Source organism: Antechinus flavipes, chromosome 2, assembly GCF_016432865.1.
Source record: "Antechinus flavipes isolate AdamAnt ecotype Samford, QLD, Australia chromosome 2, AdamAnt_v2, whole genome shotgun sequence".
NCBI lineage: Eukaryota > Metazoa > Chordata > Mammalia > Dasyuromorphia > Dasyuridae > Antechinus > Antechinus flavipes.
The window spans coordinates 271,960,532-271,987,127 of NC_067399.1; the positions used below are offsets into that span (position 1 = coordinate 271,960,532).

The 26,596-nt window shown below is 35.0% G+C and overlaps 1 protein-coding gene across 4 annotated transcripts in view; it reads right to left on the reverse strand.

Moving 5' to 3' along the window:
• FSIP1 (fibrous sheath interacting protein 1) overlaps positions 1-26,596 on the reverse strand; it is a 271,977-nt gene that overhangs the window by 202,327 nt on the left and 43,054 nt on the right. For 3 of the 4 annotated variants that reach the window (XM_051977060.1, XM_051977059.1, XM_051977062.1), the window contains exons 7-9: positions 24,142-24,263; positions 22,027-22,137; positions 18,698-18,862 (exon numbers count right to left, since the gene is read on the reverse strand). In XM_051977060.1, coding sequence (XP_051833020.1) covers positions 18,698-18,862; positions 22,027-22,137; positions 24,142-24,263 — 398 coding nt within the window. The remainder of the gene's footprint in view (positions 1-18,697; positions 18,863-22,026; positions 22,138-24,141; positions 24,264-26,596) is intronic. The other variant, XM_051977063.1, reaches the window with a different exon arrangement.

Below are 26,596 nucleotides of genomic sequence, written 5' to 3' on the forward strand. Positions count from 1 at the left end.
TGGTTTAAGTGGAGAAGCAAAGAGGACAGCCTACCACAACTTCTCTGGTCTTCCCTAGTTCTTTTTCTGGCTAAGTTTGTCCCAGCTTATATCCTCTCTCATCATAGATGTGAATCTTGTGGAACTATAGTAAATACTAAGTACATGTACTGAACTAGAGAACTGTTAACCACCATGCTAAATTAGAACAATTCTACTGATCTAGCACCTTGTTTCAAGTTCTGGCCCATAACAAACCCAGACTAGTTAATCCTTCTTTGGGCAACCTGGTATCTTTCCCATTACTAAGGGGCTTATTATATTGGTACAGGATTTTAATATAGACCCTGTTCAGCTTAATCCACCATGTTCATGTGACCTACCAGTCTCAGCCACACAGGGGTTTATAAGTGTGAGCCACCATGTCCAGTCAAGGATTACTTTCTACTTAAAGCTTTTCCATAATCCCAGCTGTGATGCTTTCCCACCCCCATCACTCACACAAAATCACCTTAGATTTATTTTGTTAAATATAAGCATGAACTGTCTCAGAATCAGAAAGACATGAGTTCAAGATCTACCACTGCTACATATATTACTATAACTAAGTGAAAATATCATTTAACGTTTTTGTTCCAGGCAGGTTTCTCAAAATAGAAGTAACAGAATCAGTGCTGATCTTCATTGTTAGCAGGAGTTTCCTCTTTGGGAGAGTTCCTTATACCAGTGAAGTGAAGTCAGTCAACAAGCATTTATTAAGACTGTGTCAGTAGTTGAAGATATAAAGGAAGGCAAAAACACAGGGTCTGCCCGCAAAGAACTTGCATTATAATAGAGGAAATGACACACAAAAACCTCAGAATATTACAAGATAAAACCAACAAGACCAATCCAAAAAACACTGTATGTATATTTTTATGTATATATGTTTTATGGGTGTAATGTGAGCTCCTAGAGGACAGAGATTTCATTTCCATCTCTGTATGCCCAGCACCTATTAACTGGCACAGTGTCTGACACAGAGTTAAGATTTAAGAAATGGGGGCAGCTAGGTGGCACAGTGGATAGAGCACCAGCCCTAAAGTCAGGAGGACCTGACTTCAAATATGGCCTCAAACACTTGACACTTCCTAGCTGTGTGACCCTGGGCAAGTCACTTAACCCCAATTGTCTCAGCCAAAAAAAAAAGATTTAACACTTACTGATTGACTGATAATTGATTACATATTACCTTATAAAATCTATTTCTATCCTCAAATGTTATTTAAATCCGATGTTGGTGTTTGTGTCTGTCTTGCTTCTCAAGTCATATAATTTATTGCAATTAGCATAGCTTAAAAATTCACAAACATACCAAGAGTACATAAGCATTGTGTTGTTTACCCCTCAAAAAAAATAGAGTACTTGATTATTAAAGCTAGATATTAGTCTAAGTTTTAGAGCAAAGAAAGAAGGTAAAACTAATAAGAATGAAAAGCAGTCATTCACAATGACCCTACACACACACACACACACACACACACACCACATACACACAATCTGTTTTCTCACATTGTCTTCTCTAAATTAACAAAAATTTATGTTAACATAAATTGTATTAAAAAAAGAACCCTAAAAACTCTTCAAGTAACTAGAGATAATGCTCCTCTCCAAAGCCATTTTCACAGCTTTTTTTTGTTTGCTTTAAATGCCATTACAGTGAAATAATACACATTTGACCAAATATTTCCTAAACAGTCCCAGCAGAACTGCAATATTCAATGTGTTTGTGTCTTCTCTCAAACTAGATTGTAAAAATGCTAGACAGGGAGGACCACGTTTACTACTTCCTTGAATCCTCTAAATTTGCAGAGTGCCTTTCATATAGTAGGTACTCAACAAATATTATCTGATTGCTAAAATAGCATCAATCACTCAATAAACTATTAAGAATTTTTTGTCAAACATTTGCAAACTTACTATTCTAAGAAACATAAATGTTTATGAACTACTAAATTTAGACTACTAGCCCATATAGTATGCTAAAATTTTATTTTTTTTTTAATTAATGGCATGAATTTTTGTTTTTTTCTTTTCACCTTGGTCTTTTTAGGAATATTGTTCTGATGTTAACCTTTTGGTTATAGCTCCATGGATCAGCTTCTGAAGTGTCAGCACTAAATTCAAAGGATAGCTAAATTCAAAGGATATACATATATATGTGTGTGTATGTGTGTGTATGTTGTGTCTATGTTCTGAAGGCCATGTAAGTTTGTGTATCTCTTGACTAAAATATAAATAGGACCCTCTTGTTAAGTCTAGTGTAAACCCAATGTTGACATACAGTAATATCTACTGTTTACTTAAACTGTTGTCATTACAACATTAGTACCTGTCAGCAAATGATAAGTGTTTGAATTTTACTCTTCTTTTATTTTTAAACAAGGATGGAAACTCAGAAAATATTTTCATACATAGATAGCTATAATCAAGGCCTAGGATTTTCATCTAACAAATTAAAAACAGACCTACAAACAGATAACTAATCCATGAATTTGCTAAGAGTTCTTTCCCAATTATGAATATCAATGTTTAGTCACAAAAACACACAGAACCATCTTAGTCATTCAAAGGTCAAAAAGCTACAATAGGTCTTATCCTCAGCAAATTTTAATTTAAAGTTACCATTATTTTTGGTGATTCTATTTGGTTACAAATCATGGAAAAACCACAATGTCTGAATCACAATTAGAGATGATCTATATTGACACTGGAAAAATACATAATGGGCACATAAATAGGCTAAAACATATGACCAATAATGATTTGTATACACAAAACAGAACAAAAATTATCCAGAAAATATAAGATCAAAAAGGGAAGAAAGCTGGTCATATAGTAAGAGGAAGAGAGAACATCAAATGGACAGGCCATATTGATACTATGTTGATACCAACAAAATGAGAAAAGATTTAGATTTAGGCTTTCAAAGTTCTGGATATAAAGACTCTATGGAGAAAAACGGTCACCATAGAACAATGGGAAAAGAATGCTGGATTTGTAATCAGAACTTGGGTTGAGTCCCATCCTTGCTATTTATTTCCTGCATGACTTTGGACAAGTCATTTAATTTCTCTGATGGTCAGTTTCCTATCTGTAGAATATAAGGAGGTTGAACTAGATGATCTTTAAAGATCCCTTCTAGCTCTTAAGCTGTGATTCTATGATTTATAAGCAGATACAAATAAGAATGACACAGAAAAGGTATGCATGAGTGAGTTGATATCTATATCAATGGAACTGATAAGATCATAGATCCATTCTATTATCCATATTGATAATTTTCTTAAGCTCTGTATTAATATACAAAACACATTCTCCTTTACTCTTGCCAAACAGAAATCAAAAGATCAATCAAATGATGACAGTTCTTTATCCCCCCAAAAAAAATTTTTTTAAGTCATAGATTGAAAGGCTGTTTTTTTTTTGTTGTTGTTGTTGTTTTGTCTCCATCTTAAGGGACGACTCTACCTATACCCATAAATAGCATGGGAAGAAGCAAGGAAAAGTTGTTTGGAATTCAGAGAGTAAAGGATGGGGTAGAGGGCAGGAAGCTACAATTAAAAGGCTTTTTAGCTTCTCAGAAATCAGATTTTCTTATTTAGTTTGAAATAAAATATGGTAGAATTCTACAGCATTTAATATACCAAATCTTGTCATTTTTCATTTCCATAATACCATTCATATACATCCCCTCCTCAGCAACAATATAACTACCACCCTCATCACCTCTCATCTGAACTAGTGGAATATCTATTTCCATTAAATTCCACTAATTTTCCCACTTATGCCTTTCCCCAGAGGTATAAAAATGACTTTCTTAAAATGCAGGTCAAACCATATGCTGTTCCCCTCTACTTAGTGAAAGCCAGTGGTTACCTATTTCAATATCAAATATGAACTCATTTGTTTAGAACTCTTTACAATGTGGCCCCTTCCTATACTAGAACTCTTGAAATTGTGGCCCCTTTTTATACTTTTGCCATTTTCTTATATATTTCTTCCCTCTATATAGTCTGTGTCCAACCACATATAACACATTTTATCTCTTCAATCTATTTTTTTGTATCAGCTGTCTTCCATACCTGGAATGAACCCTATTATTGAGACTCCTTCAAAACTCGGCTCAAGTACCACATTTTACATGAAAATTTTCTTGATTCCTCCCCAAAATTATCTTATAATCATTTTGGAAGAGGAAGAAAAAGGAGGGAGAGGAAAATAAAATGTATTTTTTTAATTTTTAAGATTTGCAAAGTGATTTATAAAATTAACAACAGGGTTTAAGTTATATTTAGGGAATACTAGTACCTTTAGTAATAGGGCTGCTTTCTCTGTTTGGTGTTTTCACCTGATGCATCTAATTCTCACCAGTGGCTCCAAGAACCTGTAGCATGCACAGTGGGCACACCACTGGCAGATAGGTTAAAGCAAGTGGAGAGTAATCAAAGGGTCTTAAGCCCATCAGTGAGTTAAGGTGGTATCTATTCCAAGCATGTGAAGACTTCCCCGGGTGGGATGGATGGATGAGAGCAATTTGTTCCAACAGTCATGAAGGCAGCTAAAGCAGGTAGAGCGCTGAGCTTGATGGTTTGTGCTCACAAAAAGGCCAAGATCACCCACTGAATCTCAAATTATCACTAGTTGTCTTGACTCTGTCCTGTCAATGGACTGACAATTCTAGAAGAAAGAAAGGCTGACAAACTTCATGCAACGCAGCTTCAATTTGTGCACAAATCAAAAGACATCACCCATATTATTTTACCATTTCTATCTATCTCAAAGTCCTGTTGCAAAGAGTGAGTAACAAAAAAACAGCAAGTGTAGATAAAATGCAATGGGAGTTATGTGGTCACAATCCTGCACACAGGTAGCTCAGGCCAAAGGATCATCTTCTCACTGGAAGCAAGTGGGATTCAGAATCAGAAACTGATAAAACAAAAAACAAGAACTTCATAGGGTTCATCTATCTCTAAGAAAGCAGCTTTTAACTCCATCAAAAGTAAAGTAAAAGTAAAGTGAAGCTTAAAAATATGCAGGATTCTTGGCTCTTTACACTAATAGTAACAATCTAAACAAAGCACTTCTATCATGCCCTGCTTTTTATGGATCAAAAACATGATGCATCTCAATTACTTAGTGCTGATGGAACCACATTGATTAGTGATGACATAATCATGGAAAAATGGGCTGAACAATTCCATGGTGTTCTCAATAGGTCATCTTTAATAAATGTTGAAATCATTGGCCATTCATCACTCAGGTTGAAGTCTATCCCTTTCTAGCCAAATTTCCAATTGAAGAGGTTTTGAATTCCATTAAGCTCTTCTGTGGCAAAGCATCTAGTGTTGATTCTATTTCAGCCGAGATTTACAGGGCCCAGGGAAGGGGAGGGGTTAGGAAGAGGAGGTCCATTGTTCATACAAAAGCTGACTGAAATTTTCCAGGTTTTATAGGAGGAGGATATTACCCTCAAGAGTTCAAAGATGTCTCAAGTGTTCAGGTCTGTAAAAGTAAAAGAAATAGCAATCACAGCAGGGGAGAGGAGAGGAAAGGAGGGAGGGTGTCTTTCATAGGCTTTGCTGATGGGATTCTGGCCAGACTCTTACTTAATAAGCTTATCCTTCATCTGGAATATGGTCATCTACCTGAGAGCAGTGTGGCTTCCGAAAGGACCAAGGAATAGTCAATGTGGTGTATTCTGCCTAACAGCTCCAGGAGAAATGCCAAGAGCTGAACAGAGGTCTGTATACAACATATGTCAATCTGACCAAGGTCTGTGATACTGTCAATCTTGAGGACTTATAGAAAATTATATCAAAATTCAGTTGTCCAGAAAATTTCATCAATATTGTACACAATTTCATGATGGCATGCTTGTCCAGGTTGTGAATAATGGACAATGTTCTTATGTTTTCTCAGTCACCAATAGTGAAATAAAGTTGTATATTTGCTCTCATGCTTTTTAACATATATTTTCAGTTAGGCTGGCAGAGGACAAACATGGCATCAAGATTAGTTATCCTACTGATGGTATATTGTTTGACTTGAAAAGGCTACAAAGGCTACAAGTCAAAAATAAAAATGGAGGAAGAGCTGAGTTGGCATATAATTTTTTGGTTTACCGATGATTGTTCACTCAATGCAGCCTCTGAAGTTGAGATGCAACCAAGTATAGATGGATTCTTTCCTGCTTGTGCTAATTTGGCCTAATAAATTAACATCAAGAAAACACTGGTTCTTTACAAGCCAGCAACACACTTTCCATACATGGAATCATTGGTCATAGCAAATAAAGAAGTGCTTTGAGTACTCTAGATAATTCACTTTCCTTGGTAGTATACTTTCTAGAGATGTAGACATTAAGAATGAGATTGGCAAAAGGATTGCTAGAGCTAGCTCAGTGTTTAGGAGGATCTGACAGAAAGTGTGAGAGAGGAGGCATTAGACTGACTACCAAACTGAATGTTCACAGACCTATTGTGCTCATCTCATGTGCGTATCTGTGAAAGCTGGACAGTATACCAACACCATGACAAGAAACTGAATTGCTTCCATCTGAACTGTCTTAGAAAGATTCTGAAGATCACCTGGCAGAATAAGATACTAGACACTGAGGTTCTTTCTCAAACTAAACTACTAAGCAAACTAAACTAGTATGTAGAGTGCAACTCTTATGGACTGACCATAATTTTTCAAGTAATAAATATATACTTGCCAAAAAGACTATTTTATGGAGAATTCACAGAAGGCAAGTGTTCACAAGATAATCAGAAAAACCGACACAAGGACACGCTTAAGGTTTCTCCTAAGAACTTTGGAATGAATTGTGTGACACAGAAAACACTGACACAAGGCCATATCCCATAGCACACCTTTATCAGGGAAGGTGCTATGCTTTGCAGAACTAAAGTAGCTCAAAAGAACCAAAAGATGTGCAAAGAGTTATCTCCAACCCAAATGTTCACATGGATTACTTATGCTCAACCTGTGATGGAGCATTATCACATTGGTCTGATCAACTAGTCAGACACACTATAATCTGACATAGTGATGTCACTGTGGTCCTCTTCCAGAATGAAGGACTATAACCAATCAATAAATATTATCTCATTTGATCCTCACAACAACCCCAGGAGTATTTTTATCCCTATTTTGAAGTTATGAAGCATTTGTTATGTGGCAAGTGCTGAAGATACAAAGGAAGGTAAAAATACAGTCAGTCTTTAAAGAGTCTATGTTCTATTCAGGCGAATAATACATAAACCATTTAAGATAAAACCAAATCATTTTACATGGAGGAAATGGAAGTGAACAGAGTTTAAGTGACTTGCCCAGAGTCATACAACTAAAAGTATCTGAGGTTAGATTTCTTTTTGACTTTCAATAGTACTTTATTTTTCAAATACATGTAAATATAGTTTTCGATATTTTTGTAAGACTTTGTGTTTCAAATTTTTCTCCCTCCTTCCCCTTACCTCCACTCTCTCCAAGACAGCAAGCAATCTAATGATATAAATTAAATAGGCACAATTCTTTAAACATATTTCCTTATTTGTCATGTTGTGCAAGAAAAACCAAACCAAAAGGGGAAAAAACACAAGAAAGAAAACAAACAAATTAAAATAAGGTGAAAACACTGTGCTTTGATCTCCATAGTTCTCTCTGTGGATGCAAATAGCATTTTCATCCCAACTCTATTGGAATTGCTGTGAAACACTGCATTGTTGGGAAGAACCAAGTCCATCACAGTTGATCATCCCTTAATCTTGCTATGATTATATACAATGTTCTTTTGGTTCCGTGCACTTCATTCAGCATAAATTAATGTAATAAGTCTTTCCTGAAAATAGTCTGCTCATCATTTCTTGCAAACAAATATACTATTATATTCATATACCATAACTTATTCAGCCATCTCCCAACTGATGGGCATCCCACTCAATTTCCTCTTCCTTGCCACTACCCAAAGGGGCTACCACAAATATTTTTGCATATGGGGGTCCTTTTCCCTATTTTATGATCTCACTAGGATATAGACCCCATAGTGAGACTGTTGGATCAAATGTTATACATAGTTTTGTATGCCTTTTAGGCATAGTTCCAAATTGCTCTGAGGCTAGATTATAAATTGGTACTCCAGGATCAGCATTCTCTCCATGGTACTATCTAATTGCGTGTATATTATTATGCATATACTTGTTCATGTATATGTTTTCTCTCCCATTAGAATAAAAACAACTTGAAGTCAGGAGGAACTATTCCATTTTTTGCACTTAGCACAATGCCTGATACTTAGTAAATACTTTAAAAAGCTTGGTTTGTTTGAAGACTGATGATCATATTCAAATATAAATATAAAAACACTCTCCAAAGTTTATCCTTACCACTATTCTCCATTCTTATTGTGAATTATTAACAAATTAATAAACAAAAAGAAAAAAAGAGTGAAAAGAAAATACATCTGTGTCTGTTTTAAATTCTTTTTACTGCTTAGAGAAAAATAGAAAAAATATGTCCAGTAATAATTTAAAATTTTACTGGAAAAAATATGCTAAAATTCCCTCCAAAACAGTCTTCATTATGAAATTGTTATGAAATAATAATTATTAAAATTATTAATTATTAGAAAGCTAATGATTCACACAAAGGGGCAGAAAGGAAGAAAACAAAATACTTTACTATTAGTTCAACAATAAATATTAGAGTGGGGCCAACAAATTAACAGAAGAAACACACTGGTGAAATCCAGAGGGCTCTACTTTGAGTACATTTAAAAAGGGTCCTTGATCCAAAATAAATAGTACCCATAAAGGCTTCAGAGAAAATTTGTCATATTAGCTTTCCAGTTTCTGGCTTGAAAAATTCAATGTATCATGTATGCTGGGTCGGGTGTAGTTAGAAAATCAGGAAGTGCCATGAGGAAATTAAACAATGATTCAGAAGATACTTCTTTGCATCCAAGAGGCATCAATTGTCCCTTTTCAATAACAATGCTGCTGAATCTTATGATCCCACATCCAGTGGAATACTAAAAAATGCAGCTGTTTCCTGTACATTTTCCTCGAAATAAAAACATATTAAACTTGGTATGTGACAAAGTAATGTTGACTTGCATTTTCTTTTATTTTGTTTTAAATATTTCATCTCAATTATAAATATTAACTTAATAAACTAAAAACACCATTATCTTATCACATTTTTGATTTATTTGAAATCCTAAAAACTAATCAAATCTCACAATCCTCATCTCCATTTCAAAAATGGTATGTGATAAATATGAACCAGACAATTTCTGTCTACATACTTACTATTATACTTTAGAGTTTAGTTCCCTTTAAAATTTAGCAGTGGTAAAAAATGTTCTAAAATATTCCAAACATGAAAAGAACAAAAGACAACTTTGAACTATTGTCTTATTATTTTATCTTCTTGTTAAGAAAACTGAGCCTTGTTCCAGAGCTATGCCAAGATAACTAGGATCGTCAAAAACCCTAGAATAAGTTGAAAGGCTTTGTTTTGAGAAAACATCTCCCACCATTTCCAATTCTCTTTACCCCAAACCAAAATTTAAGACTAGAATATGACATGCCTACAATCCTCTGATTACAAAAGCATGTGCAGAAAGTAATACAGGAGCAGAAGAGCTTCAGCTGTCTGATGGCACAATATTACCAACCAATATTTCTCCCTGCTATCCCAGCTTCCTTAAAAATCAGCAAATTTCCAATTTTCCAATTACATCATCATCCTGAACCCAAACTTCTTTCTCACCAAAACATGATCATCTTATTCTACTCAATATAAGCACTTCACTGGTAGGCCCAAACTCATAGCAACCTGTGTTTGTATGGTTTATCCACCTATTTTAAGTAAATTAAAATTTTACAACTGATAATTTACATTCACTTTGTGAAAAAGGTGAAAACTATGAAAAAATACTAAATATCAACACCAACAGATGCGGGTATGGTTCCTTTAAGAATTGACTTATTTCTTTCTGATTCCCAACCCCTCTTAGTTGATGTAATTATCAATCAAGGATCTTTTGAGTCACAAATTCTGGTCCCTTTGAATTCCAACAGAAGATCCAGCCTGTCCCAGATCTCCCCCTCTCCATCTGATACAACTTGGGGCTACACCTACAGACCCCTCCTAGCTAAATCTCCCATTATAAAAGGGGCCAAGCTGGGACCCCCTCTTTGCAGAGATCCCAAACATGCCAGTCTCAGGCCTGGCATTTCAGGACCCTCTGTCCACTGGACCCTCTGTCCAGTGCCCTTCTTATCTATACCTTCACCTATTTCCTTAACTACATTTTAACTTTACCTCCAAACCCCATAATAAACCTCTTTTATCAATCTAGCTTTTCGGGCCAATAAATTCCTTTATTGGGAACTCTTTCACCGCCACTAGACTTCATTTAACTCAATATCTTTGCGCCAAACCCAAGGGGGTTGCAGGGGAGCTCTATTTGGCTACCAGTACCCCGAACCTGCCACTAGACCTCAATTCAACCCTATTCATTTAGGTACCCCATATCTAGATCTCATCACAACTATTACCACTTTATAAGAAAGTTAATGACATAAATGAATCATCAAAAGAGAAAACCAAACAAGCCCAGAACTCAATCAAAAAAAATTGAAATAAAAATTTCATTTTCTTGAGGAGAAGGTATGGCAAACAAGGGTAATACCAGTTCAGAAAACAAAAGTATTAGCTCAGTTTTAAGCTATTAATGCTTAAATTTGTTTGTAACAGCTTATAGAGGAAGAAGATGATAAAAAACCTATGAGCTAAATTACTTCATAAATTAATGAGAAAGTTTACTGAATCTTTTGTAAGACAACTAAATAAAATCAACCCAAAGGCATTATGAAAATTGTAATGACAGAAATAAAAAGATCTATCAATATTTCTATAATAAACAATTTTTTCTATCACTAAGGATGGAATTTTGGATTTTAACAGCATAGTCCCAGATAAGCTACATGAGGAAAAAAAGATACATCAAAAGAGAGAGAGAGAGAGAGAGAGAAAAGAGCTAGATCAAACCAATTACACAAAGAGAAAGAAGCAAATCAGCTAAATTTTTTTATCATTTCATTAGCCGATCTTATGCCACATAAGAAAATCTTAGCAAAGTCTTATTTCATGCCATCTAAGAAAAGGGAGAATTTTTAAGTGTTTTTTTTTTTCAATAAAAGTTTAAACTTATAATGTTAAGTTGCTAGCATATGCTAGGGATATAAATATAATGAAAAAAATTATCCTTTCTCTCAAGGAGTTTACAAGATCATAAGAAAAGTGATGAAAGGAAACATTCTAAATGCTCAGAAAAAAAAATCAGGGACTTCGTAAAATCACTGTTAAAAAAAAAAATAATGAATCATCAAGATAACACCTTCCTACTAGGCTTTTTATTCTGATTCCTTCGTACTTGCAAGGACTAATAGAGCAAAAATGCACTAAGGGCTGAAAAGCAATAGGAAGAAAAAAGGTAGGTGGAGGAAGAGAAAAATAAAATTCCAATTGATAAAGAATGATAGAAAGACCCAAAGAGCCAAGGTGGAAGAGACATAGGACCCAAAAGTAAGATTCTCTTCCTTCAAATGGGGCTGAAAAAAATAGTAGTGTAAGAGGAGTCTATATTCCAGGACTCATCTGTGAATCCATTCCATTAGCAATAAACAAGGTTCAAGGAACTATCAAATTCTATGAGCCTCAGCCAATAAGCCAAGCAGAGAAGCAGTGAGTGGACAAGGTAAGAGGTCCAAGTCAGCAACAAAGCATTTAGAAGAGGAAACAGGCAAGAGGGAAAATAAGTACCCTATGTCCAAAGTTTCTTCAAACTAACTAAATATTGAATAGTCTTAAAATCATGAGGGAAACAGCACTGGAGACGCTTGCAGGCCCCCAGTAGGAGTAGCTTATAAGAAGATATGGCTAAGCAAAGGTAATATATTCCTAGAACTCCAGAGTCTGAGGAATGCTTAGACTCAGTAAGGCTTGCCCAAGTCTAGGGGAAACTGTGGGTATGAAGAATAGGAATTGTTTTTATATATTTTATTTTATTCCCTTTAAATTTATGAACATAAAAGAAAAGAAAGTTAAATTTTGTTAAGATAGCTTCTTTGAAACAGCCCAAAAATAGGAAGGCAATTTCCTCCCAGTGAGGGATGGGAGGAATAAGCCATAAGTCTAAATAGATAAAAACACAAAAATAAACCACACCCTCTAGAATAACAAAACGAACACTGCTGGTTACACAAGGAGGCAGAGTTAAATGGCAGAGGTTGCCAACTCTCTGAAAAAGAGAGAATTTAGTGTCTTCCCCAGTTCCCTCTGATGTTGTATGGAGTATAAAACTGCCAGAGTGAGCATAGAACTGCCAGCCCTTAATCTTTATTACTGACTAGGCCAGCAACAACCCTCAAAGATGAATCAATAACTGCTGGCCGATGTGCCTACTTGTCCATCTCTATAAATCTTTGAAAATGGCCTCCATTAACAATGAAGGCTTCAGTGAGGGTTTGCAGTTTGCATAAAGAGAGATTTAGAACTGAAAGAAGCTACTTTTTTGACAGATAAGGAAACTGACACTCAAGGAGACTGTGTAACTTTGCCCAGATATTGCCAGATATTGGCAGAGGCACAATTTGAAACCAGATCTTCTGATTCCTAATCCATTATTTATACACCAAAATACGCTGTCAACAGACTTCTGGACTTCTGGCAAGCTATGTGCTGCACAACACCAGATCTTGATAGTTCCACAATTGACTGAAAGGATCAGCAAATATAACACCAAGATTATCTTTGTTGCTTATTTAAAAAAAAAAAAAAAAAAAAAGAGGGGAGGGATTTGATTCCAGAGAGTGAAATACTGACCTAAAGGGCTTACTTCAACATAGAGAGCTTGTCCTCAAAACTCAGCTCTTTCACCTGTTGCTTATAGGGGTTATGCAAGTTACTTAAGAACAATAGTCACAAAACATCGCTTTCCCTCTATCCCCCAATAAGACTGGAGCACGCTCTCCAACAAATCTACACAGTATCTGAGAGAAGAGAAAGAGTGAATTTAAGAATACAAAGGTAATGGGGCATACATTTAGGGATTATATGCAACAAAGGAAACTCTCTACCCTTAATCCCAGAAGGTCTAATGCATTTTCTCTCCCTAGGCACAGCATCTCCATTGTAGATCCAAGTCTACTCTTCTCAGTACAGCTACTGATCCCCAAAGCTTATTGTCTTATTTTTCTAATGCTGCCAGGATGTCACGAAAAGCTTCTTCCTGCCTTGAATGGTGTCTGTCTCCAAAAAAGTATCATTCAAACTGACAAACTCTCAAATAAATGCAACCATGAAAGCAGTTAAGGGCCTCTTTTTAATTCAAATAGTCTTTTCATACTTTGTAAATGGATAACAAGATATTAGCATGTTTTCTTTTTTTTTTTTTTTAGTTTCATTAACACATTACTATGGTCCTTCATAACATCACATCTGGATTATTGTAAAACCTTGAAGGTGATTTTCTCATTCTATTCCTCAGTCTGTCTTCCATTTCGTCACTAAAGTGATTTTTCTAAAGTACAAGTCCAATCATGTCATATGCACCTCCTTCCATTCAATAATCTCTAGTGCTCCCTATTACTTTCAGAATCACATACAAAATCTAGCTTCTATCCTACCTTTCCAATCTTATTATACCTTGCTCCTGATGTGAGCTCTTGATCCAATGACAATGATATTGTGTCTGTTCCATGAAGAAGAGAGTCCATCTTTTCGATCCAGACTTTTTTCCCTGGCTGTCTTCCATGGCTGGAATATTCGCCTTCATCCAGTCACTGATCTATTTTGGCCTCCTTTGGTCTCAACCAAAACACCATTTTCTACTGGAAGTAATGCTTTCCCTTTGTTAATGTATCACCTACTTATCCTGTATATAGTTTGCTTTTTTTATTTATTTGTTTGCATGTTGTCTCCATTAGATTGTAAACAAGTCTTTTGCCTCTTTTTTGTATCTCCACAGCTTAAAAATGGATACTAGCATTATTTCCATTTGCTATTTTCTCTTTTAGTAGAATAATTTATCTTCTACACAGAACAATTTAGTTGAGCATTGGTTTTATTTAGACTAGTGCTCAGGACAGCAATCTAAACTGACTTCATAACCATCTCAGTGACAGATAAATGCCAAAAATCCTGGGCCTCCACTCCCCTTCTAGAAATTTTTTACATAGAAAAGATGTTCTTTAGAACAATCTTGAAGAAAGTAAGATAATTGATGGTGGTTCTCAAAGAGGATCAAAATGACATTTTTTTAGAGTCAAGTTACAGTGTGGCTGATCAGAACAATACAAGCTCAGAATACACTTTACCAGAGGTTGGGCACAAACAGTCCATGTGAACATTGGGGTGGATTCTCTAACTTTGCACATCTTTTGTTTCTTTTGAGTCGCTTCAGTTCTGCCTTGCTCATAGAGCACAGCCCCTTCTCTGATGAGGGCTTGTTATGCTGGGTGGTCCTGTGCCAGTGTCTCCCATGTCACAAATCAATTTCAAAGTTTTTAAGAGACCTTGAGAGTGTCCGTGCTTTTTTGACCATCATGTCAGCCTTTGCCCAGTGTGAGTTCTCCATGAAATAGTTTTTTTGGCAAGCATACATTTTGGCATTCAAATAAAGTGGCCTGCCCTTGGGAAAAGTGCTCTCTGCAGCAGAATTTAAATACTCAGCAAGTTTGGTTTGAGAAAGGACCTTTGTATCTGAAATCTTCAAAATCTTCCTAAGGCAATTCAACATGGAACCTATTCCCTAAGGAGAAATTCCAGTCTTTCTTCCTAGGGCATAAAATGCTTAATTGAAAGATATGTATTAAAGAAGATCCTTCATTGAGTTCTGAATGACTCTGAACACCTCACTGCTGCCACTGGAAGTAGTATTGTATTTAATATATACAGGCCCATGCAAATATTGCTTATTAAGGGAGTCTTGTCTGTTTGGTTTGACAGTTATCTGGTTCACCTGTTTCTCTTTGTGTAACTCATGGTTTTTGTTTAATTTATTGGTTTGACAGAAACCAATCATTCCACCACAGAATATTAAGAAAAAAACAGAATTCAAGATTGTCCAAGTGTGTTGTTTGCCAACACTTTTAGAGCACTAAACTTGAGCTTAGAGTAGACCTTTATTCAAATTCTACCTCTGACACTTATTAGCTACAGAGTCATGGGAAAATCATATAACCTTAACACTCAGTTCCCTCAACTATAAAAGGGGAATCATATTTACACTACCTACACTATAGAATTATGAAAATTAAAAGAGATGGATGAAATGTGCCCTACACACATTAAATTTTTACATAAATAAAAATTACTACTATTATTTTTGTTATTATTAAAGATGGCTGATACAGTTGTCTTCACATTCTGGGTAGTAGACTGCATGATGTCATCAAAGACCTGGATTGGAATTTCATCTCTGACATACCTTAGCTGTTATGACCACATGCCAGTGGTCTATGATCTCTGACCCTCATCTATAATTTTTTCTTCTATAAAATTGCGTTTTTAATCATATTTACTTTACAAGATTGTTATGAAGATCAAATGATACATGTTAAAAAAATTTTGCAAACATTAAAGCACATAAATGTCTGGACTAATCACTATTAATTATGAAATACACCTAGCCTAAAATTTAAATTTCACATGATCACTTTCTGAATCACTAGACTAGATAGGAATTTAAAAGCTGATAGGCCAACTAATTTCTCAAATACTAATTGTTAACAAAATGGTATTCTTTCATTAATGTATTTTTCATATGTTGAGGTGTTCTTCACTATTATAGCGTACTTGATAAGAGAAAACTAGCCTCAATAACAAGGTTCAAGTAGTACCTCCAATAAATATAGACTCTGTGACTCTGAGCAAGTCACTAAAGGCCTTAATACCCAAGCACTTAGTCAGAGAAGGTACCCACCTGCATTGGTGGGATTATTTTCACCTGGGAGTTCCCCATATACTAATAAAATTACAAGCTGACTCATTCTCCTGAATGTTAGTATACATGTTATTTCCAAAGATATTGAATAAATTATTCTCTTCCTTAAATATTACCCCAAGTCTGGGTCATATTTTAAACACTATCCATGAAATTGGAATAAATCTAATCCAATTTAAAAACCTCCGTAAGAAATAACTACCAAAAATAATTAAAGTACTCACTGTATTCCATAAAATTAAGGCTCATGATGATACATTTGGTATTGTTTCTCATGTGTCTCTTATATGCAAAAGGCAGGTGAATACGGCCAAAACATGTGTTTGGAAACATATGTTGTGGGAATTAAGGAGTAAAAGAGAAAGGGCATATGCATTATCAGAAATAGGATGAAAATCAAAAATTATTGATTGACTTTAGCAAATTCTGAATGACTCTACACACATATAAAAAATGAAAATGATTGTTATAATAAAATTAATCAGCCAATTACTGACATGAGAATTATTTTCGAATTAGTTGTTTCTGTGCTGTCTTCTGTGTTGTCAATCCATAAGCCAGTTATTGCAAAGATCAAAATCAACATCAATTTAAAAGAAAGAATAAAGGCAAAAAAGATGATGCATTATACAACAGTTCCAATTTAATTTAAAGATCTTGTAATGGGCATTGTTAGAAATAAAAGCATCAGACCAAATTCTTGGAGTAAGTGGAAGAAGGTTTTATTATGTTTCTTGCAAAAAGCAGGCACCATATTCATTAGAGGGGAAATTAATGCAATTTACAGAAGCCAAAACAAGCAGTTATATATATTCCATAATCTCACTATCTCCTCATCTCACCTCAGAATTTCCATTAGAGAGTCCCTTCCAAAATCTATTATTTTGTGGCACTCGTATTACATACACTCCTTGATATATTTCTATGTTTCCCCCCTACCTTTGCCATCATCATTATATTCTGTTAATGAGGACCCAATTTTATGCAGAATCGGTATATTGGCCTACCTGCATGAAGCTTAAGCATATTCAACTAAAAAAATTTTTTGTTAGGACATAAACCTAGATCATTTGCACTCAATCAGCATCTGCAGTTACTCTGTTGACTTAAAACATTCTTTAATTCTCTTCATCCAGATGTACTACCCCCTAAAGTTTGCATCCCATTCTTTTTAAAGTGTTGCATCCCATGTCAACAGAGAAAGAGGCTATGAGACTCAAACTTTTCAACTACGAAAACAAAATCTTACAATTTTACTTTTCACAGTTGTGGATAATGTGCCAGGACCAACATTGTATAGGAAGAAAAGAACAGGCTGAACTATATTTGGGAAATGAAACTGACTGGCATTTTCAACAGGCCCAACACGCTCTCTGGAATAAAATGCTCTCTTTTTAATGGTAATACTCTCCCAGTGATATGGCACAATTATGAATAATGAAACACCTCAATCTTCAGAGAATTAAAACTGCAGGTGACCCCAAAGAGGACAATGAAGAAATACACAATGAGAAGAAAGAGATTGCAACATATTGCTAAAAATGACTTGAACAAAAAAATTGATATAAAAGTGTTCATCCAAAAAATACATGATTGGAAAATGATGTGGATGTAGCAGGTAGCAAGAGGAAAAATGGATAAATAGTTTAAATGCCAGTGGGTACCATAAAATGTTAAACATCCCAGAAGACTACTTCTTGTATGTTAAATGGATCTTCCATGCGTGATATATAGAAGAACAAGGACAGTAATCAGAGATGTAAGAAGGCATGTTGGCAGAAAGACAATGAAGTAGAGGTGGATAATAAGACTGACTTGAACAAGATAGACATAGATCTGTTTGACCTGACTCTACTTACTTGTTACAAATAAGAGATTGGCTTAAATATTCCTTTTTTCAGCTACTTATTTTTCTTTTGTTTTATTTATCTGCTTGACTCTAACTAAACCCATGTGTAGAGAGAAGGAATTTGGCCCACTAATTTTGGAAGGACTTAGAGATATCACATGTATCAATACCATACAATGCATGATTTGGGAAAACCATCATTGTCATGTTTCAAGATTTCTTAAGATGACAGGCCTGTCTCCATACTCTACTCTGCTAAAGTATTAAAGATGAGGGCAGACATGAATTTTGCATTTGTTTTAGCAATTCTCCAAGAGGCCCTCCATTATTTTTTTCCAGAAATTTCACTATTTTCCTACTAGGAATGAAAAAAGATCTTCTGGATGAATTTACTGAATTTAACATCCAACAAAAGAGTAAATACTACAAAAAACCCTTATAGAGAAAAAGGTGTAACTTCCACAATGTTGTTCACAACTGAGTTAAAACACCTGGAAGAACAAAGCTGAGTGACCACCATATGGCTGACACTACTAATAATATAGCCACAGTGAAAGGGCTTTCAGAAATCTAAATAATCTTCTTTCTGGCCCCCTTAGCAATCAATTATATATCTCAAACATACACAATTTTCTCTGAATCATATATTCATGAGAGTAAAGAAATGGAGAGAAAAGGGAAAAGAGATACTCAAAAAAGAGAGCTTCTGTTGTAGTCACATCAAAAAGTAAATAGAAACTATTTTCAATGAAGAGTTTTAGTCAATTACCATAAACTAACTAAAAATAATCCATATAATCTTGGATTGACCATACCTGACCAGTCTGATTGTCCACTCCTGAAAAATCATCGGATAACCCCAAGGAAGTTAAAAAGAATTTTTCTTGAAGTTTGGAATCTATTTGAGCTAGTTGCTCGCGCTCTATATGTGCTGCAGACATATATCCTTTTTCTGGTATGAGCCAGGCAGACTCCCCATCCTAAAAGGGAAGCAAGGGCAAAGTTGCTAGGATATTCATGCAAAGCTATTAATTTCCTGACGTTTACCCATGGAAGCTTAGATTATTGACTCAAGTGTTATTGAATACTCTAAACCTTTAACAAAAAAGAAGTTAACCTGTAAAACTAGATATTAAATTGAACAAAGTAACTAAAGAAGAATAAATTGTTATACATTTTCACTAAATTTGAAAAAAGAAATTAAAAGAATTTTTCGAACTTCTACAAATCACTTACATTTGGCTCTTCCTTCTCCAGTCCTGCTACCAATATGAATTAAAGTCCTCATTTTTTGTAAAAAAAAAAAAAAAACTATTATAGCGACGACCTTATCAACAATCCTGCTTTCAATCTGTACCCTCTCCCAAACATACTGCTTTCCTGAGTAATCTTCCTAATGCAATACACCATGTACAATTTACTTCTCTACTCTGAATGATCATTGACTCTCCTTAGCCTACAAAGAAGTATAAACTCCTATGTCTAGCATACAAAGCCTTCCACAAACTGGCTGAAATCTGAACAGCTCATTTACAAACTGAGGAAGCCATGATAATCTTTTACAGAGAGTTACAGTTAGAAAAATTACTTAACTCCCATAAATATTTTAAAATTTGACTAATCTTTATCAGTAAGTAAATCCCACAAAATAAGTACTTTCAAAGTTTAATTAAGGAGTCGAACTGGACCTGTGATTTCAAGAAATTCTTAAAAAGGAAACTATCAAAGCAGGTTGGCACCTTCTTCTCTGCAAGTGAAAGTGTTAGAAAGTTGTTAGAGTACCAAATAGGTTAAGTATCCACTCTGAAGTAAATTCTGATTCACCTTGAATCACAACCAATATGCATTTGGCTCCAAAGTCAGCTAGTGAATACTCTCAGGCCATACTGCCTTCTACAGATTAATTAGCTATTGTGAATTCAACCAAATCTAATAAATATTAAACACCTACTATGTGCAAAGGCATGAAACTACACACTGGAGATACAAAGATGAAAAATGACCCACGCTCTGTCCTCAAGGTGCTTGGAGAACATGACACAGAAGTCCAACTAGGATATGATAGGGATGAAGGAAAAATTCAGTGCTCTAGGAAAACTTGAAGAGGGAGGGATTCAGATGCTTCAGATGCAGAAAGTAGGATCAGAAAAGAGGAAGGAATAATCTGAGCTTATCCTTGAAAGGAGAGTAGCCTTCAGGAAACAGATGAGGAAGAATGGAAAGTGTGGGGAATAGTTTGCAGAAATGCAAAGAGGAACAAGTATTTTTAAAGCATTTACTATGTATCAGGCCCTAGATATTCAATAAATATTATCTCATTTGAGCTTTACAACAATCCTACAATGTAGGTGCTTTTATTATGCCTATTTTATAGATGAAGAAACTGAGGCAGACAGATTTCCCCAAAGTCACATAGCTAGTGAAGCAAGACAAGATCTGGGGGGAGAGTCTGTCATTTGTCTGGAATATAGAATAAATTAAGATATAGGATATAAACTTGTGGGCATGATTTATTACTTCAACCATTATTTAATTCAAAATTGAAAAGTCCCAGAAGCTAACTCACTGGGAAAGTATGACTAATTGTTTGATTAATTGTATCTGAATTTTAATTCATATGCCTTTGTAAGATAGCAACTGAGAAGCAGTATTCAAGAACATTTTGTGGTTAAGTTTACTTAATAATGTGGGAGGGAAAAAAGTCAAAAATACATACGTAAAGTAGTACAGGATTCACTTATAAATGATGCATAATTCTAAAATTTTATGTAATAATTTGAAAATAAGCAGAATCTTCCTAACTAGAAATAGTATGAACTAAAAATAAATGGGACGAGATAGGTGAGGAAACAGGGAGAAGAATGCTGAACATAGTGTCAGAGAGCCTGGGTTCAAATCTTGATCCTCCCACTTACTACTACATACCTACTTAAGTGAAGGGGGGATCATTTTTGGTCTCTGGCCTTCAATTTTCTCGGTAAAATGAAGGGGCTAAACTATATAGCTTTTGTCAACCCTTCCAGGGATATGCCTATGATTCTATGACTCTAAGAAATATATGCAATTAATAACCAAAGGGTAATTTTCTAAGTATTCGACCTATGTCTGAATTGTGTTCTCTTTTTTTAAGCTGGCTTATTCAATGGCTTGCAGAGATTCATATTTTAATGATGTATACATCAATGTTGGTATTCATTCCTCTGGTGAAAACTATAGCTTCTCCTTTAAAAGACTGTCTTCATGAGTTGCTTTGCCTGAAAAAAATCATCCTGCGGTGACCACCATTTTGAGAATAGGTTCTTTGATCCTTTTAGCTAAACTGATTCTTAGATGGCAAACTAGATAGCTCATCATCAGGCATATACTCAAAAAAGCCTTTCTGATTACAAACTTTTGAGGGTTGTTTTATTTTGATGCCATCAAAAGAATCAGAGTAAGATTTTGTTAATTAGTACAATCATTACAGAACTACTTTTTAAAGAGAAAATAGCATTGTTTCCAAAATAAAATTCTATAGAGTTCACAAAAGAAACCTCGAACGACTTTCAATATAACATTAATATAATAACTACCATTTACATAGTGAATTGAGGTTCTGCAAAATAGCTTGCAAATTATATTTAATTTGGTCCTCAAAACAACACTGAGAGATAGATGCTATTATTATTCTCATTTTATGGTTGAAGAAACAAAGCCAGATGAAGGCTAACTGCCTTGCCCAGGGTCATACAAGTAGTAACTGAAACCACATTTGAAGTCTGGTCTTCTTGACTCTATGTCTAGCTGTCCCATTCTGCTGTTTCATAACATGAGAAAAATCACAGTATATTTCATCAATCCTTCAAGGGTCTGTGATCTCACCAGCACACATAGCACAACCAGGATATGACTTTTTAAACTCTTAGAAATTCCCAAGGTTTAGAGAGATTAAATAGTTTCCTGGTAATCATATGGGTAAGGGGATGTCAGAAGGAGCCTCTGAACCCAGGTTCCCTGAGGCAAATCCAGCACCTTATACACTACACCAAGTTTTCTCAAACTTTTGGCAGTTAAATATAAATTTGTGGCAAAATGGCATCAATTTAAAAATGTACAGCTGAATAGAAAAAAATCTACAAGGTACAAAATATCAGTATCCACATACCTCAGTACTTGGAAGTACATCTTCTCCACTATCTATATCCTTTAATAATTCAATCAATCTTCGTTTTTCTTTATCCATCATGAAGACTAAACTTTTTGAGTCCTTGGCCAGCTGCAGAATTTATGAATGGAATACTCAGTATTCAGAGCTCTTTATAATTCCAGAAAATAAAAATTGGTTATCAAGCTCTCCCACCTCTATCTTTCAGTCATATCATTATAGTCAAACATGGGAATAATAGCAACTTATATAAGGTAGTTGGATACACTTTAATACAAAGTCAATGGCACTGGCCCACTTTAGTGTTTGAAGCCATTAATTACAAGCAGTGTCTTCTTACTGACAGCTTTAGAAAATAAAAGATTTTAAAATAGAAATATTGAATGAGAAAATCTACTTTTATATTGTTCCTAGACATTTGAAGGTAAAGGGAAATCTTTCCACTGCAGTCCATCACTACAAGATGGAAATTTCTTCCAGACCCACTAGTCATCAATTTCATTAAACTGGGTATATTCTGGGACTGTTTGCAAAGAATTCAGGCAAGGAAAAGGAGAGAGGAAATGGGGTCAAGAGGATGAGATTTAGATTGGTCCTTATGAATATTAGCATTGAGAAACTGTGATCCTCTACTCCTCCCTACAAAAACTGACCACTGTTGGGTAGATCACTGACAGGGTAAGAGCCAGGGCCATAATGGCAGACTAACAGACTGGAGGATTATAAGACCCTTTCCCCATCTTTCACTCCTGCCTCTGATCTGGTATAGGACTCCAGCAACCCAAAGGCCTCTGCGATTCCTTTGGTCTCATCTATGCAAAGAGGAAAGAAGCTGAACAGAGGATGACACCCTATTCCTGCAGTCAAAAGCATTTGGCATTGCCTACTGTTATTTCCAGTGAACTGGACCCTTTCTCCCCTTTCTATTAATTCACCCCCAAAACTATTAATCCAATTGTCATTTAAAAGAAATTAGTAAGCACAAACCTTTGTTTTATGTTTAAATGTTATTTGCTGTTATAAGGGTTGGGGAGAGGATGAATCTAGAAACACTCCCCTGTTTCCCTCCACTCCCCTACCACAGTGGGAGGCCTAGATCAGTGACCAAGTACAGAATTCCTTCCCCACATGTCATGTGCCTGAGTCAGCCTGCTGGTGAGTTTTCCATCCCTTGCCCAAGGTAGAAGCAGAGGAAATAATAAGTAGGGAGGGCAATTAATAACAGAAGTGAGTTATATAGATAAGCAATACTGCTTATGAAGCCTAAATTCAAGAGGGAAGGGAAAGTGGCTCACTTCCATAAATACCGCTCAGACTCCTCCACTTCTAGACCTCCCTCCTGTAACTGCTTTTCCTTCAGAAATATTTATCTTAATTTTATTTATCTTATTATCACTATTAAATTGTGAGTTCCTTGAGGACATGGACTGGTTTTTTTTCCTCCTTTTGTATGCTCAGTGCATAGCATAGTATTTAATAAATGTTTATTAATGATTTGATTATGAATAATGATTTACAGTTTAAGATGTTTTCATACACCCTCATATTTATCCTCATATTAATGTGATGTAGGTAATTATTTTCATTTTAGAAATAAGGAGACCATGGATCATAGAAGGTAAATGTTTAGTACAGTGCCTGGGCAAAGAGTAATAACTTTTAAAATGTTTATTAATTGACTGACTAAGTGTCTTGGCAGAGTTTTACAGCTAGGACTCCATCTGGGTTTCATGCTTCCAATCTATTATGGAGCTTCTCATTACTACCTATAGGGTACACATGTAGTATATGACAAAGTTTTCAGATTTTAAAGCTAGAGAGGGTGTAGGAAATATCAGACCAACATGTTTAACATGTATTCATTTATTTCGATAAGAGAAAAACAAAAGGGAAAATCAAGATATGGCCCAATCACAGCTGATTAAAAAAAAATCGACACTGTACCATTACCCTATTTGACACTATTGCCCGACATATTTACTATAAATCTACTTGTTTACAAATTATAAAACATTATCAGAGACTACCATTTGACAGCACAATCTATAAACCATTCAATTTTTTAAAACTAATTCCATTTCGAATCTGAGACTTTTACAAATTCTAAATTCATACCTCTATATTTTTCTTAATGAAATCCTGATTTTTTTTACCCTTGAATTCACCGCAGTTTTCTCTCTGTGACTTCTTTTCTGGTTTGATCAATGATTTATTATTTTCACTTTGATATACAGACTCTGATATAAAAGCAGAGATTTTATGATTAGTAACATTTAAAAATTCTATGTCAAACATCTATTATCACAAACAGAAAAATCTTTTTTTTTAAATTATAACTTTTTATTGACAGAACTCATGCCAGGGTAATTTTTTTACACATTATCCCTTGCACTCACTTCTGTTCCGACTTTTCCCCTTCCCCCAGATGGCAAGCAGTCCTATACATGTTAACTATGTCACAGTATATCCTAGATATAATATATGTGTGCAGAACCTAACAGTTCTCTTGTTGTACAGGAAGAATTGGATTCAGAAGGTAAAATAACCCAGGAAGAAAAACAAAAATGCAAACAGTTTACATTCATTTCCCAGTGTAGCTTTCTTTGGGTGTAGTTCAATTGAAACTGAGTTAGATCTTCTCTTTGTTGAAGAAATCCACTTCTATCAGAATACATCCTCATACAGTATCATTGTTGAAGTATATAATGATCTCCTGGTTCTGCTCATTTCACTTAGCATCAGTTCATGTAAGTCTCTCAAAGTCTCTCTGTATTCATTCTGCTGGTCATTTCTTACAGAACAATAATATAACATTCATATACCACAATTTATTCAGCCATTCGCCAATTGATGGGCATCCATTCATTTTCCAATTTCTAGCCACTGCAAACAGGGCTGCCACAAACATTTTGGCACATACAGGTCCCTTTCCCTTCTTTAATATCTCTTTGGGGTATAAGCCCACTAGTAGCACTGATGGATCAAACAGTTTGATAACTCTTTGGGCATAATTCCAGATTGCTCTATAGAATGGTTGGATTCGTTCACAACTCCACCAACAATGCATCAGTGTCTCCGTTTTCCCGCATCCCCTCCAACATTCATCATTATTTTTTCCTGTCATCTTAGCCAATCTGACAGGTGTGTAGTGGTATCTCAGAGTTGTCTTAATTTGCATTTCTCTGATCAATAGTGATTTGGAACACTCTTTCATATGAGTGGTAATAGTTTCAATTTCATCCTCTGAAAATTGTCTGTTCATATCCTTTAACCATTTATCAATTGGAGAATGGCTTGATTTCTGATAAATTAAAGTCAATTCTCTATATATTTTGGAAATGAGGCCTTTATCAGAACCTTTAACTGTGAAAATGTTTTCTCAGTTTGTTGCTTCCCTTCTAATCTTGTTTTCATTAGTTTTGTTTGTACAAAGGCTTTTTAATTTGATGTAATCAAAATTTTCTATGATCTCTAGTTCTTCTTTGGTCACAAATTTCTCCTCCACAAGTCTGAGAGGTAAACTATCCTATGTTCCTCTAATTTATTTATAATCTCATTCTTTATGCCTAAATCATGGATCCATTTTGATCTTATCTTGGTATATGGTGTTAAGTTTAGGTCCATGCCTAATTTCTGCCATATTGATTTCCAGTTTTCCCAGCAGTTTTTGTCAAATAATGAATTCTTATCCCAAAAGTTAGGATTTTGGGTTTGTCAAACACTAGATTGCTATAGTTGACTATTTTGTCTTGTGAACCTAACCTATTCCACTGATCAACTAATCTACTTCTTAGCCAATACCACATGGTTTTGGTGACTGCTGCTTTATAATACAGTTTTAGCTCAGGTACAGCTAGGCCACCTTCATTTGATTTTTTTTTCATTAATTCCCTTGAGATTCTCAAACTTTTGTTCTTCCATATGAATTTTGTTGTTATTTTTTCTAGGTCATTAAAATAGTTTCTTGGGAGTCTGATTGGTATGGCACTAAATGAATAGATTAGTTTAAGGAGTAGTGTCATCTTTATTATATTCGCTTGACCTATCCAAGAGTATTTAATATTTTTCCAATTACTTAAATCTGACTTTATTTGTGTGGAAAGTTTTTTGTAATTTTGCTCATATAATTCCTGACTTTCCTTTGGTAGATAGATTCCCAAATATTTTATGCTATTGACAGTTATTTTGAGTGGAATTTCTCTTTGTATCTCTTGCTGTTAGATTTTGTTGGTGATGTATAAAAATGCTGAGGATTTATGTGGATTTATTTTGTATCCTGCAAGTTTGCTAAAGTTATGAATTATTTCTAATAGCTTTTTAGTAGAATCTATGGGGTTCTCTAAGTATACCATCATATTATCTGCAGAGTGATAGTTTGGTTTCCTCATTGCCTACTCTAATTCCTTTCATCTCTTTCTCGACTCTTATTGCCAAAACTAGCGATAAACAGAAAAATCTTAAGAGATTCCAGTATTTTATGAACATTCAACTTTTTAAAAGCAAAACATTAGTTTGTGGCAGCCCTCTTGTAGTGGCCCGAAACTGGAAACAAAGTGGATGTCCATCAATT